At 56.4% G+C, this 14,813-nt stretch overlaps 1 protein-coding gene across 3 annotated transcripts; it reads right to left on the bottom strand.

Moving 5' to 3' along the window:
* Positions 1-3,043: 3,043 nt before the first annotated feature.
* PBXIP1 (PBX homeobox interacting protein 1) lies at positions 3,044-14,103 on the bottom strand. Of its 3 annotated transcripts, XM_060137342.1 has the most exons (12): positions 14,032-14,061; positions 11,564-11,650; positions 10,403-10,525; positions 9,683-9,809; positions 9,364-9,428; positions 9,125-9,290; positions 7,258-7,491; positions 7,106-7,129; positions 6,737-6,819; positions 6,521-6,652; positions 4,681-5,912; positions 3,044-4,131 (listed from the first exon to the last, which is right to left on the bottom strand). In XM_060137342.1, the coding sequence occupies exons 4-12, from the start codon at positions 9,771-9,773 to the stop codon at positions 4,050-4,052; spliced, it is 2,109 nt and encodes a 702-aa protein (XP_059993325.1). In that variant the 5' UTR covers positions 9,774-9,809; positions 10,403-10,525; positions 11,564-11,650; positions 14,032-14,061; the 3' UTR covers positions 3,044-4,049. The 3 variants fall into 3 exon arrangements, with proteins under 3 accessions (XP_059993325.1, XP_059993320.1, XP_059993329.1); XM_060137337.1 differs by lacking the exon at positions 10,403-10,525 and having other exon boundaries at positions 14,032-14,103; XM_060137346.1 differs by lacking the exon at positions 14,032-14,061 and having other exon boundaries at positions 10,403-10,530; positions 11,564-11,623.
* Positions 14,104-14,813: the final 710 nt, after the last annotated feature.

Raw genomic sequence — 14,813 nt, 5'->3', positions numbered from 1 at the left:
ACAGGAACATGAACTTAACACCGTCTGCCCACCTGGCTGTTCCACCGTCTGGAATTCCCTCCCCATCACCTATCCTATTATCTTCAAGGTCCAGCTCAAAGGCCACCCCCTCCTTCCTCTCCACCTCCCTGGCACCATTAAGAGAGTACTTTTAAAACTCTGCTCGGTGTTAAACTAATCTAATTAGCCTCAAGAGCAAGGACTGTGGTCCCCCCTGGGCACCTAGCACAGTGTTGGGTCTTCAATGCTAGTTGGCATCTTTTCCCCGCCAGCTCCTACTACGTGGTTTGGGAACCAACACCCTCTGCTCCCATATCAGTAGTTCACAGAGGCCTCGGCTTCCCCTTAGAGGTTAAGTAAAATAAAAATAAAACTTTTTTGACAGTACTCTACAGTTTAAAAGTCTTTTCCTTTGTCTTTGGGTGACTCCCTCCATCATCACAACAACCCGTGAGGGGGGATCCACAGTCTCACTTCAGTGATGAGAAAGCCTAGCCCGAAAGCGAGGAGGCCCATAGGTGCACAGTGGTGGAGACCGGAGACGGTTTCCTGATTGAAAGCTTGCCCGGGCCACAGGTCTGGCTAGTTAGAAGAGACCTGGCCCAGGATAAAGAACGGGTGAGCAGGGAAGGGGCCTGCTTTGGTTCTATATGGGCAGGGCCTATTCTGGAAGCCAAGGGCTACCAGAGAGACGGGCAGCAACCTTAAAGGAAGGCTCACAGAGGAGGTATAGGGAACTCAGACAACTCACCAAGAATTAGTTATAAGGAGCTTCTGTGGCTCAGACGGCTGAGTGGTGAAAGCGGAGAGGAGGGACCAGATGTTGTCTGGGTTCAGGGCAACAGCCCCATACCCACACCCTGCGGTGTCCCTTCTAGACCCTCTGTGAGCATGTGAAGTGTGCAGGGACCGGGAACGTCTGTGATCCAGAACAAGATGGGAGGAGGAGACGTCCCGACACCAGGGTGGCCCTGGGAGGTTCCCATGGCAAGAGCCCACCAATCCAGCATGTCCTTGGGCCCAGCAGAGGGGGCTGGGAGTGGTTCTCAAAAGGAACACATGCCTCTGACCCTCAAGGAGCTTATGGCGTGGTGCAGGCCTGAAGGTGACCACCACCGCACTCTAGCCGCCACCCCCATGCCCCCATTCACCAGGATGGGTGGGAGTGAAAGGCAGGAGGGAAGAGCCGGGGCCTGGAGGACCTGGGGAGGCAGGAAGAGACAGAGAAGATCCTGGAGGGGGTAAGGGCTGGAGGGAGCAGTGGTGAGAGAAGGCTGAGCTGAGGGCAACGGGAAAGGGGGTGAGGCTGAAGAATGAAGGGCAGGGATGGGAGGGAGGAAGAGCAGGTTGGGGGACAGCAGGGAAATAAGTTTGGGGAACTGGCCAAAGGAAACAGAATTTTTCCATTTGAGAGGGGAAGGCCCAAGAGGACCCGCTGGGCCGCAACTCCAGTGATTCCCCGAAGGCACCCCAGAGCTGAGCTCTTAGCTGGGGAAGTTCCCAGAGGAAAGGGCAGAAGAGCCAAGTGCTTAAAATACCAAGTGCTTAAATTGGAAGGGCCCAGACCAGAGCCTGGAGGCCAAGCCGGGCCGTGTGGCAGAGTCCAGGGGGTCTACACACAGGCTCTCCCCACCCCTGCACGGCCAGGAGCTGTCCCCCAGCTCCAGCCTCCCTTGGCTCATCTCCACATGCTGGGCCTATCACCAGAGAGCATCCTATGATCTGGGACTTGGGGTCCCCCCACTTTACCAGTGCTGCTGTGGGTGCATGGGTGTGACGGAGAGGGTGGCCTCATGGCCTGTGATGGGCATGAGGGTCACCGAGACAGGGTAACCAGAATGGCCAGTGTCCCTGGTGTCCTGGCCCCTCCCCAACATACCCCTTGGGTTCATGGCTTTTTCTTCCTGATTCAGCAGTGTCAGAAACCTCCAGCTCAGCATATCTACTTCCTGAGTGGCTAAGAAAGAGGAGGGGGCTTGGGGGAACTTCCTAGCGTCCCTGAGAGTTCGTTATGCAAATGAAGGAAATGGGCCCTAGAAATGAAACTGAGAAGCCCCAAGCAGCCCACACCCTCTGGGAACCCAGGGGGCCAGTTTGTGTCCCCTCCCCTGAGCACAGCCCCCTCCCAGGACACGGGATACTAAGGCCTAGCCTGAATCCAGGCAGCATAAATTTTGAGCACCTGCAGGTGAGCAATGGGAACCGAGTAAAATAGGCCTCCTCATGTGGACAATGTTAGGCCAAATCCAGACCTCGGCCCCGGGCCAACCTGTACTTGCTCCTCCTGACCCTCACTCCAGAAATAGAAGCCTCCTTTCCTAAAGCCTCCTTTCACTGACCCTCTGCCTTGGAGGAAGTTCTTCCTTAGGTCTAACTGCAGTCCCTCATGCTGCAGAAAGCAGGCTCCACTGGACTATAAACTCCTTAACACGCCTCTGTATTCTCAGTGCCTCACTGCCTCTGGTACACAATAGACTGCAAATGTTTGCTGAATGAGTGGACCTCGTTCCATGCCCAGCCGGCCCCGCCCTACCCCACAGCTGAATTAAATGAGCTAATACACTTAAAGCCCTTTAACAGTGAGTGGCCCATCCACCGTAGTGTTACAGAAGCGGTTGCTTTCAATTACAGCCCCCTTCTGGGCAGGCCCCCTCAGCTTTACTGACACACTCCTCTGACCTGGCCTGACATCACACCATCATTCTGTCCCCTACACTCCCAAGGTGCTTTCCAGGCCAATCCAGAATCCCAGTCAGGAAGGACTTCCTAAAGAGAAGCCCAGAGGAATCTGGGTCTTCCTGGGAGAGCTAGCCAGAGAGACGGCCCAAATCAGTGGGGTGGGGGGGGTCCAAGATTTGGGGTGCTAAAGTAGTGAAGGAGGTGATGTCTGGAGCAAATGTGGAGCCGAGGCACCACCTAGTGGTTCCCTCACCTCCCCAATCCTGGGGGAGGTGCGGGGGTGGGTCGGGGGTCCCCTTCTCCTCCTTCCTCCACACCCTGAAGGGAGTGAAATCACTTTTGAGTGCCAAATACAAGACAGGTATTTGGTTTACACTGCTTTATTTAATCTCTTCTCCAGCCCCTCAGTCTCCTTTTTTGAGGATTAGAAACCCAAGGCTCCCAGGGATTAACTTGCCCAAAATCACTCAAACTGGATTTGAGCCCAAGGCTCAGACTCCAAAACCCATTCGCATATTTCTACATCTCCCAGGGGTGCAGCCAAGGCAGCTGTGAGCAAAATGGGGAGCTCCGGCCCAGAGGGCCTGAGGTTTGCTGCGAGGGTGAGGTGACTGGGAGGAGTATATGGGAGAAGGTGAGCACCAGTGCCTATAAGGCGGTGGGTATGGATGTCCCTTGTGCTTAGAAACAGCCCCAAGTGACAGAGTCTCCACCCAATGTCACAGCTCCAACAGCATTTTATTGGGATCTGAGTCTACAGTTCACGTGTGGAGGTGAGCAGCAAGGCTTAAAAGGGGGTTGTACCCCCCTGGGGACAGCTCCTTCCAAATCTAACAAAACGCCAGGGGAAACCCTCATGCTGGGCCCCCAGCCAGCCAGGCTAGTCAAATCCCAGGGGGCCCGGGTCAGTGCGTGCAGCCAAGGAGCCCACTCTCCCCCTCCCCGACACACACACACACACACACACACACACACACACACACACACACACACACACACACACACACACACACACACACACACACACACACACACACACGAGGAGGAAAGCTCTCTGGCTTCAGAATTAGAATTGCCCCCATCCCCTCTACCTCCACCCCACCCCCAAAAAAACAGGCTTCTCTCCCCTCCCCCCTTCACACTGGCGTGACACAATCAGGCTGCAAGGGTCACGGCCCAGGGTCCTGATCATTTGCATACATTTGCATAGATAGCAAGGCAGGTCCAGCTAAGACCTTTTTCTAGCAAAAGTGGTTTCAGTTCGGGGCTGGGTGATTTCCGCTCTCCTCGGTGAAGGATATCCAAGGACACCAAACGAGCCAAGGGAGGTGGCAGTTTAACGGTTCCCAGGGGACAGACAGCACGGGGCCTCAGCCCTGGCGCTGGTGGCTGTGTTCCTCCCTGGGCCCCACAACTCTGGGTTTCCGCCAGTGTTTGTCCTTCTTCCCAGACCTGTGGAGAGGCATGGGGCGGGGCGGGGGGGGGGAGCAGTAAGAGGCCTTTAGACAACAACGCCACATCCACATGATGAGAAGGCGCTCCCTGAGGAGAGGGGACCCTGCTCCTCTTAAGACAGGCGACACAGGCAGTCACCATCAATCATACGGCGGGGGGGGGGGGGCCGGGGGGCGGGGAGGGAGTGTGGCCAGACCTGGTCTCCCAGGATGAAGGCCCCAGCTGGGCAGGCGGGAAGATGGGAAGCAATCTCTCTTGCAGGTATGGGCAGTACAGGGTAACTTGGGAGGAAAAATCCCCCCAGCACAAAAGGGGACTCCCCAGGACCACTCTGGGGTGAGCACAGGCAGCTTCCTGACCCCAAAGGAAGACAGGAAAAGTACTGGCTAGGGGGGAGGGGAGACCTAAAAGCAGAGATAAAACCTCAAACTGAAGAACACCCCGCCACCACCCCACCCCAGCTCAGGGCCCTGGCTCCTTCACACCCCTTACCATCACCTCCTGCCTCCTGCTCCCACCGACCCAACTCCCCCACAGCTTGCCCACCTCTTCTTCAGTGCTTTGTCTCCAAAGAAGTGGCTGAAGATGAAGTCCTCAAAGTCATCCACCTCATCATCATCACCTGTCTGTCTCACTGCCACCTCCTCCAGGCTGTCCTCCAAGGCATCTACAAAGTCCCGGAAGCGGAGGCGGTCGTGGCGGAAGATACCGTCCTCACCAAAGTAAGCAGGAGAAAGGGGTAGCTCCTCGGTCAGTTGCCTGGCCCAGGGCAGCCGCGCCAGGTACGTCCTCAGCAGAGAGGCCAGCTCCTGTTGCCGCACAGGGGCCAGCTCCATGCCAAAGAAGGCCAGGCCCTCCTGACGGGCACACTCGTGCACACCCGAGCAGCCCTGGGGTGCCTGGTACTTGTGCCTCAACAGCTCTGCCCAGAGTGGCAGGGGGTCATGCCTGTCTTTAGCCCCCTCCTTCCACTGAGGGTGTTCCTGCCTTTCTCTGGAGGAGTGGGGGCTGCCACTTTTCCTGGGGGGCTCCTTAGAACCCTGTTGCTTGCTGTCCTTCTTGCTAGCCCACTCCTCCACCCATGGCTTGCCCTCCTTCCACCTCCCCGCCAGCTCCCTGTCCTCCTCACCCCCCCAGCTCTTCTTCTTTTCCCGGCCAGATTCCTCCTTCTTATGTTTCCAGTGGTCAGTCTTCCGGTCCCTCTGCCCATCCCACCACTTTTCCTTTCCGCTCCACTCCCTGGAACTCTGGAAGTGAGGCTCCTGATGCCAGGCCTCTGAGGCATTGGCAGGGACCCCGGGGCGCTGGCCCCAGTTCTCCATGCCCTGCAGCTTCTGGGCCAGCCTGTGACCAACCTCGGCCAGGCCAGCATGGGCTGGGTCCCCTCGGCCCACATCCCTCAAGCTCTGCTCCAGGTCCCGCTGCACAGACCCCAGCAGCCGCCGCTGCCTCTCCAACTCTTGCCTTAATGACTGGGCCTCAGCCTCTAGCTGTTTCTTCTGCTCCAAGAAGCCAGGGCTTGGCACCTGCCCCCTTGGGCCTTGCTCCTTGGTGACCCTGCCAGCCCGCAGGCCTCTGCCCCCATAGCGACACACCCCATCTGTGCCCCGGACACAGTCAGCCTCCAGGCCCTGGAGCTGGGCACGCAGCTGTTGCAGCTCTAACTCCAGGGCCCGCTGGGAGGCCTCGCCCTGCTGTAGGGCCCCTCGGAGTCGGGCATTCTCCTCTTCCAGCCCTTTGGGCTGATGCATCAGGCTCTGAAGCTCTTCCTTCTGGGCCTGGAATGGGAGTAGGGATGGAGAGGACAAGGAGGAGTCAAGGACGACCCCAGTGCCTTCTACCCTGATTCCATTCCATCATAGACTTTATGGCCTGGGAAACTCAGAGGACTTGGTCCTCATCCCCTGCCCCATCTTCACCCTTCACCAGACCCTGGGATCCCCAAATCCCATCACAGGCCTCAGCTTCTATGTCCTTTTTAAGTATACACTTCTCCGATTCACTGAAAGATAGCCAAGATGTGGCTGTCGTTGCCCAATTTCCACCTCCCATACCCAGAGAAGACATTACTAATTGATCCCAGCACTTCTTTCCCATTGAGCCTTGGCATGTTCTTCAAATCTTCCTCCACACAATGCTCCAGGTGGACCATGCCAATCAAGCACAGGTGGCATGCCACGTGAAGCAGGTATGCCAGTCCTGGCCTAACCCTTAGCATGCAGGACATGAACAGAGAACTGAGAAGATGACTTCACTATAGTGGGAAAGGGAGGGGATCAAGGTGTGCGGGTGAATACAGGAAACTTCTTTTGGGGGAGGACACTAGGACAGACAGACACCTGGCCTAGGGAGGGTGTGTAGCCCACCCACTCCTGCTTGTGCCCACCTGCAGCTGGGCCTGCAGCAGCCGGATATCCTGGTTCTCCTTGGCCAGCTTGTCCAGCAGAAGCGCCATGTTCTGCAGGCTGGGAACACTGTCAGGGGGCGCTGAGGTCGGCAGCTGCTGCTTTAGCCCATCCTAAGGGCAAAGGAGCCAGTCACCCCCGCAGCCCTGAATCTCCCCCATCAGGCCCCTCACACCAATGGAGAGTGTCACACATGCCTGCCCATCCCCCTCAGCCTCCAGCATCTCAGTATCCAAGCCGGTATCTGGGAAGACCTGCAGGTCTGCTTCCTCCATGGGCCCTGTGGGAAAGTGAAATCCTGAAACTGGCCCCAAGGCACACAGGGCCCTCTCCTCCCCCCCCCCAACACACACAGTCACCCTCCTGCCCTGGACCCGCCCTATGGCTGAGAGTCCAGCGAGGTAAAGGGTCAAGGGTCACCCTGAATAGCTGACAAGACCTATAACTGAGCAAAAAATGTACAGCCGCCAGCATCCCTACTCCTGACCCAGAGAACTGCCCCCATCAGCCTCCCTCAGGGCTGGAAGGGGACAGACAGGAACCAGTCAGGGCCCGTCCTCACTCACCACTTTCAGCCTCTGAGAGACCACCTGAAATGGAGACAGAGGAGTCTGGTCAGGCCCTCAGAGGAGGGGGTGGAATGGAGTGAAAGTGCGGCAGGAGGGCAGAAGAGGCCAGAGTGGAGGCTTAAGGCCTCATCAGGAGAGGGACCACTCACCGGAGAAGAGGAGGATCCCCAGGCCCAGCAGAACCAGGGCCCCGAGGAGACACATGTTGAGGGAGATGCCCAGCTCCCTGCCCGCACCCTCACCCCCGGCCTGGTCCTCCACACCCAGGGGGGCCGCAGGCTGAGGAGTGCTGGGCTCCCGGCCCCGCCGTCTCCGCAGACCCTCCACATCCATGTCGGTGTCGTCCTCACTGCTGGAGCAGTGGGCCTCCTCCCTGATCCAAGCTGGAGGAAGGGATGGGGACAGGGCAGTAAAGCAACGGAAGCGATGGGACATACAGAGAGACGGGAAACAGAAGCGAACACGAGAGGCCCCCAGCCCTGACCACAGAGGGGGCACGTGGAGACCCTGCCCACGTCTGCCAGGGCATTAGTGATCACGCCCAGTCTGGAGGCGGGAGACCAGTCCTTTCTTTTTTTTTGAATTTTATTTATTTTTTATACAGTAGGTTCTTATGAATTATCTATTTTACACATATTAGTGTATATATGTCAATCCCAATCTCCCTATTCATCACACCACCACACCACTCCCCCACTTTGCCCCCTTGGTGTCCATACATTTGTTCTCTACGTCTGGGGGGAGACCAGTCCTTTCAATCTGCAAACTACAAGAGCAGCTTTCACCCTAAAAGTGCACTCCTTCCTCCCACACGTGCCTCACGTGGAGCACCTTCCCGGCTCTGGGTTCTGCCCGAACCCTGGCCACTCCTTCCCAGTGCCTCTGCTCAGTCCCTGGCTCTTCCCGGTCCTAGAGGCAGAGGTCCCCCTGGCACCATTTCTGCTCTTCTCACCGTACACACAGTCACCTGCTATCTCACCCACCCCGCTGGCTTCCCCGCAGAGCAGATGAGTCCCTCATCAGTAACTCCCAACCTGGCCTCCCTGGAGCTCCAGGCGTGGACGTCTGTCTGACTGCCTCCTGGCTACTCCCACCTGGGTGTCCCTGGGGACCAAACACTCAACACATTGCCCTCCAAACTGGTTCTTTCTGGTGTTCCCCCACTGCAGGGCAAGACACCACTGCTCCCACCTAGCCAACCTCAGCCCTCCCTCTTCACCCCACATGCAGACAGTTCGACAATTTGACACCTAAACATCTCAACGGCACTCGCCTTGTATCTGCCTTAGTTCAGGTCTTCCTCGGCTTTGTCAGTTGCCCCCTAAACGGCCCCAGCCCCCGGCCTCCCCCTCCACCCTGTCACCCCTCAACAGAGATGGACTCATACACTCCTCTGCCACCAGCACTGGAAACAGCCTCCTCAGCACAGGACAGGGGGTCCCATCCCTTTGTTGATGCTGCAGCCTTGGCCTGGAATGTTCTCTTCCTCCTACCCTACCGACTAAAATCCTACTCTTTGCTCAAGGCTCCACTCAAATGACACCTCCAGTGTGGCCCTTTCCCCAGCTGTCCCTGCCTCTCCCTTCCCCTCGACCTGTCCCGTGACTGACCACCCTCCCCTTCCTTTTTTGCGCCCCTCATAGGTCTGACTTGCATCTTGGCTCGGTCTAGTCCACCTCTTACATAGGCCATGAAGCCAACCTCTTTCCCCAGAGCTGACACACGGAAGGGATTCAGGGAATGAGAGTTGCATCTAGAGGCAAGAAAAGAGGAGGCCCCACGGCAGAGACAAAATAGTCGACCAGACCCAGGCCCTGCCACTTACCTGCTGTGTGACTTAACCTGAGCCTCAGTGTCCCCAGGGGTGGTGGTGAGGTTTCACTGATACAATTTAAGGAGGGCACCAAGCTGCTAAGTCCTAGGGCCTGGCCCAGAGCTGTGTTCGTAGCGATATCTACTCCCACTCCCACACCTTCTAGAAGGATAGTGACAGGGGGAGACAAGGAGAACTCTCACCTGTTTGGGGGGATGAGAGCAGGCTGTTGGGGGGACTCTGATCCTCCAGGTCCTGTGTGTCCAGTCCCAGGCCTACTGCCTCGGGGGTCTCCTCCAAGTCTCCCTGGACCTCTGTGTCTCCTGAGCCAGGGGACTCCATTCCACGATCATCACCTTCCAGGACACCCTGATGCAGACACAGCTGTGAGCAGCTCCCGGCCCTCCCCATTTCCTACCCTTCCCCCAGTGAAGGTCCTCACCTTGGCCTCAGTCTCCTCTGGCAGAATGGGTCTGGACTGGGAGCTCTCACTCTGGAACAGGGTCTCTGTGGCAGGAGAAAAGGCTAAGGAGAAACACCACTACCCCCCAATGGAATGTGCTACACGGCCCTCCGGCTCCCACAGGCCCCAACCAAGTTGGAAGGGGAAGGAGAAAGCCAGGGTAGAATGAGGGAAGGTTTTAAATTGAGATTAATGCCAGAAATAAGACCAACCAGCCTCCCTCTCCCTGAGGAAACTGGGAAACACCAGAACATGGAGGAGAGGTGGCTGCACCCCACCCTCAGTAGGGCCCTGTTACCTTCTCCATCCAAGGTCCCAGCTAATTCCTCAGCAGCTGCCTTGGAGGGGCTCCAAGGGGCCTGGGGAGCTCTCTCAGATTCTAGGTCCATCCTGGATTCAGGGCCCAGGGTCTCCACAGGCAGGTTCTGGGGGGGAGGGGCACAAGCAGAAAGGCTGCTCCAGAGGAAGGACAGCAGGACGAAACCAAGGGGTGCTCTACTGGGGTGCCTGGGACCAGCCGCACTGCTCAGGGACCTCAACCCACATCTCACAAAAATATAATACACTCCGTAGTGGGCTGCTCCAAAGTGGGGATGGGGCGGGGGTCAGTTGGCACTGCAGCATCTCAGCTCTACGCAGTGTTCGGCCATTCCCTAACCTCACTTGCTGCTCTGAGAACTTTCAGAGGCCAAGTTTCTGTTAAATGAAGAAGCACCACTGGACCAAGGCGGTGGACCACTGTACAAACCTGGTGCCCCCCACCTCCCCAGAGAAGCCGGCTAGAGCCTGGGTCTCCCTCCCCACAAGTGACCAACTCAGTTATTGGTTGGAAGGTGGGAGGATGGCAAGAGAGCAAAGTCCCCTGGATGCCTAAGGATCACGGTCCCGACCGCCACAGGCTTCCCCACAGCTGCCCTCAGAACGGGCCACCCACTCTAGTTACATCTTCCAAGCTTTTCTGGCCTTTCCCCCCTCCCCACACACTCCTCTCCCAGGAGCTGACAGAAACGTGACTCACCCCAGCCACAGCCAGACTGTCTCCCAAGGTGCTCTCAGCCTGGCCGTCCAGCCACAGCCTCTCCTTTCTCCGCCTATGCCCCCTTGACAGGCCACCGCCCGCTCATCCCATCCATGGCTCCCGCTATCCTTCCAAGAATAATTCTTGACCTTAGTATGTTTCTTTACAATTTTCAAGTCACTTTTTTCTCATGGCCCCTCCTACCAGGCAAGAATCACAACTCCCCTTTTACAGGGGAGGACAGAGAGGTGAAACGACTGGCCCAAGGTACCCCAGCTGTCAGCAAAGGCACCTCAACAGGGCGCCAGGGCTCTGGCTGGGAGCATGGTGTCCGTCCCCTCTGCCGGCCAGCCCTAGTCCATGGGCCCTGCTCCAGCATCATCCTGAGAGCAGCTCCCTCACCCCCAACTGGTCTCCTCAAGGCCACTCAAACCCGACGCCTTTAACTCAAGCTCCTCACCTTCTTCCCTCCCTGCGGTACGAACATACCAAGCCCTTGATAAACCCTGTTCAGACACTCAGCCCCCCAATCCCGCTGGCCCCCTTCTCAGTGGCTTCAGGGCACAGCGGTCTACTGGGATCCCGCCCCACCAACTACAACCTGGACTGCAGGACCTTCAAAACGCTCTCCCCCAGTTCCCGCCCAGCCCACACAGTGGCTGCACCCTCTGCCCAAGGCAGTGATGGTCCTGACTCCCTCCAGCTCAGAGCCCTTCCACGATTTCCCATCAAAGAGGAGGCCCGAATGCCTGAGCCAGGCCCTCCAGGCTTCTTCTGGAGGTTCCCAGGCTCTGGCCCAACCTCACTTCAACACCGTCTGACTCATGTCTCCACCTCCTCCAACGGACCTCCTTGGTCTCCCCCAACACGGCTCTCCCATTGTTGCCTCAGAACCTTTGCTCATGCTGGTTTCCCCACCAGAATATCTTCCCTGCTTCTCACAGCTTACCCCAGCAATTTCCTTCTTTCAAGGCATGGTCCAAGTCCCAACACCTGACTCTTGGGGCCTGATGGCCTTCTCCCTGCCACTAGAGTTCCTCTCACAGCCAGCAGGAGGTGATGCACATGATCACCAAGACCAAGGAAGGGGACAGACCCAGCAAGCAGCCCAGCCCTGTAGGAACCCCCATTCCATGTGGCTCCCAGGCCTGCTTTTCCTACCTCTGAGCCGGCAAGCACCCAGTTATTGTCCGAGTCTGGGCAGGAGGCCATAGTTGCTGAGGTCCCCAAGGCTACTGAGGCTGCCACCTGCAGAGAAAGTCTTTCTTAAGGACCCCAGCTCCCTTCAGGGGAGGCAGGATGGAGACAGCAGCCTCGACCAGGTTCCAAGGTTTAAGGGCTGGGCAGCCACTACCACAGCCAGCCTGGTTCCAGTCTTCTGACCCCAACACCTCAGCTCTTCTGGGCAGTATTTGCCTTTCAAATCAGAACGTACCAACAGCCACAGTGAAGCCTGCCTCTGCCAGGGACCGAAAGAGCCCTTGGTAAACTGGGAAACAGAACTGACCTTGAAAGGTCAGAGAAGCATAGGGCTGGAAGGGCTTTGGGAAAAATCCAGGCCAACTCTCTCATGTTATAGTCAGGGAAAATGAAGGGAAATGAAGGCCAGAAAATGAAGGGAAATGAAGGCCAGAAAATTGGCTGACATGACTTGCCAACGATGAACAGCTAAAAAGAGGAACAACCCAGCCCTCCCTTCACCTCCCCAGCCTTCCCCATAATCACCACCTTCTTCCCCAGAGCCTAGAAAAGAAGACTCAATGGCCTCCTTCACCCCCAAGTCACCCACCCATCACCCACCATAAGTCCTTTCTGTGGTCTAGTTCAGGGGTCTTGTACACTGGCTGCACAATGGAATCACCTAAGATTCGGATACAACTGTGTTCAAGGGCCAGGCTCAGGGAAGGATACTTTTTTAATCTCCCAAATGATTCTCATTTGCAGCCAGGGTTGAGAACAACTGGCATAGCTTAGATCCACCTCAATGTACCTTTAGTAAATCTCTTTGTCACTCTCACTCTCCATTCTAAGTTGTTTCCCTTCTTAGTAAACTCCAGAATTTCATCTTAGGGAACTTGAAGGTGACTGGCAAAAGGGATTTATGGCAGCTATCATGTATAAAGCACTTTACAGTTTGCAAAGCATGGACAAAAATCAGGGTTGTGGTCCTAACCCCTGCTAATCTGCTCTGACTTGGCCGGGTGGGCGTGGGAAGTTACTCCAGTTTCCAAAGCCTGACACAAGGCAGGATGAGAAGAGAAGGACCTACCCCTCCATCCATGGCCTAGACTACTCCCCCAGGCTGGCAATTGGGACCCGGCATAAAGGTGGAGGGATAGAGGAGCTGACCCCCTCGAATCTGGGATTGTGATCCTTTAGAGGAGACTACATGACTGCTTGTTGATGGACTAGAAAGGTGGCAAGTGGAAAAGGACTCTGAAAGGAAACCCTGGGAAAAGGAAGTGAGGCTGGGGTAGAAGTGTGGCAGTTCTACCTTGGGAAGCCACCACAATTCCCCCTGCTGTTTGAGCTAGTGTGAGTCCTACATGGTGCCCTAAAAACCTCCTGTGGCCCTTGCCAATCAAGATCCAAGCCCAGGACACATGAAGGACCCCTCACAGCATCCCCCAATACCCATGCCTCCCAGACACATGCACCCATCCCACAAGAAGACAGGAGAATGGCTGCAGTGACTTCCCCACATCACGTCCAACAGCACATCCCTGGCCGGTTTCTACAGGCATCCACAGAACCATCACTGTGCTGCCTTCTGGTCTCAGGCCCCAACCCCGCCATTCTGTCATCATCTCCCCACCCCCAGTTGCTGCGTGTGACTCTTAACAGGTGGTGGCAGGAAGGAAGTAGCAGCAGCTTGGTCTGAAGTCCCTGTTTATCCCTGGCTGTGTACAGCCTGCTCAGGTCCTCCAGAACCAGGCACCATGGCAACCAGGGTGATGTCAGACACACTGTTTCCATGGAAACCAGCAACGGTATTTGGGTCAACAAGACAAATACTTCTGAGACCCGAACAGAAGACAGTCTGTTCCAAACCCTGGTTGATATCTCTATCTTGGTTGGGTTCACCCAACATTCCAAAAGATCTCCCAGTTCTCCCAAGCCAGCATCTCACTGCCTTATTAGGAAGTTCCTTCTGCTGTTTAATCCCCACCCTTCCCTGCTATTTTCAGATCTCTTTCTTCTCATCAACCTCTTGGAAGAAAACCCACCTCCACCCCCTCCTCACTACTCCCTCTCTTTTCATTCAGGCAGGATTCAACAAAAACGTCCTGTAAGGACTGTCAGGGACTTGTGCTGTTTCTAAAAGACAGCTAAAGGGGGAGCTCTCCCTCTCTGTACAAAGCTGGGAAGTCTCATCCAGCTAATTTCAACCCCTCTAAGAGTTGTTCCCCCAAACCTCTAACGCAAAGGACCTAGGAATTGTCTGGGGGACCCAGAGCAAGTTTCTGTTTTGGAAACGGCCGCCCATGATCCCCCTTCCGCCGGCCCAGAAGTAACAAACAGCTCTGCAGATCCTCGGTGGGGCCCAACCCTTCAGAGTTCTGCCCTTCCTCTCCTCCATCCTTCCTCTCTTACGGAGATCTATGGCCCCTTCCCCGCTAGGGCATTACCTGACCCAGCTCTTGCTTCAGTCTTCAGCTGAACTTGTTGCTGGCTCTCCAGCTTCACAGCCCCGAGAAAGGAAGGTCATGTGACTAAGGACTGGCCAATGGAAAGTCAAGTTCCCTGAGGGGGCGGAAACTTTTGGCCAATAACAGCTAAACTTGAGAGCCAGGGGTGGAGAGCGGGTACCTGCAGAGCCCCTAAACCTGGGCTTACCTCCCGGTGGGACACTGGACTTCCAGCAAACTGAATCCTGGGTCACCTTCCCTCCTTTCCCAGTGTCTAAACAATTTCTGGAGGGAAGACCCAAAACTGAAAGGCAAGGCGTGACATCTCCAGGACAAGGAGCCAGGTTGGTTCCAGGACAGACAGAGACAGCTGCAGGATGGGGGAGGGGAGAGTGGCAAATTATAGGTTGGAAATAGCCCTCCTGCCACTCTCCTTACCCTGCTCCGGTGCGGATTAAGGATGCCGCTGTTTTTTTTAAAGGGGGATGGGGGGCTGTAAAGCATCCAAAAACGAAATCTGCTAGACCAAGGCAGCCCCATCCCCCACCCCTGGAGCTACGCTCGACCCCTAAACCAAACAACTCGGGAGTGGGAGTGCGGGCGCTAACCCCAGAAGCTCTAAAGGCAGTTGTCTCCCTGAAGCCTTGGAGCCAAAGCTCCTGCTTGGCTCCAAGCCTGGCCCAGGAACATGCTCAGAAAGGAAAGTTGTTTCTCGCAGCAGGGACACAGGGCGAGAGGTGGAGCCAAGAGGCCTCCCTGGACCCTGCGGCTTGTACCAGGGT

The sequence above is a fragment of the Lagenorhynchus albirostris genome, chromosome 2 (assembly GCF_949774975.1).
Source record: "Lagenorhynchus albirostris chromosome 2, mLagAlb1.1, whole genome shotgun sequence".
Lineage (NCBI taxonomy): Eukaryota > Metazoa > Chordata > Mammalia > Artiodactyla > Delphinidae > Lagenorhynchus > Lagenorhynchus albirostris.
Note: the sequence above shows the minus strand (reverse complement) of the source record. Positions and strands in the feature narration are given on the sequence as shown.

Excerpts from the sequence above, each read along its gene's own strand:
- PBXIP1 (XM_060137337.1), bottom strand. The coding sequence starts at position 11,614 with ATGGCCTCCTGCCCAGACTCGGACAATAACTGGGTGCTTGCCGGCTCA. Across the intron at positions 7,492-9,124 it reads GCTCTCATCCCCCCAAACAG|CTTGGATCAGGGAGGAGGCC; the intron begins GTGAGAGTTCTC and ends CCCTTCCTCCAG. Across the intron at positions 6,820-7,105 it reads TCTCTCAGAGGCTGAAAGTG|GGCCCATGGAGGAAGCAGAC; the intron begins GTGAGTGAGGAC and ends ACTTTCCCACAG.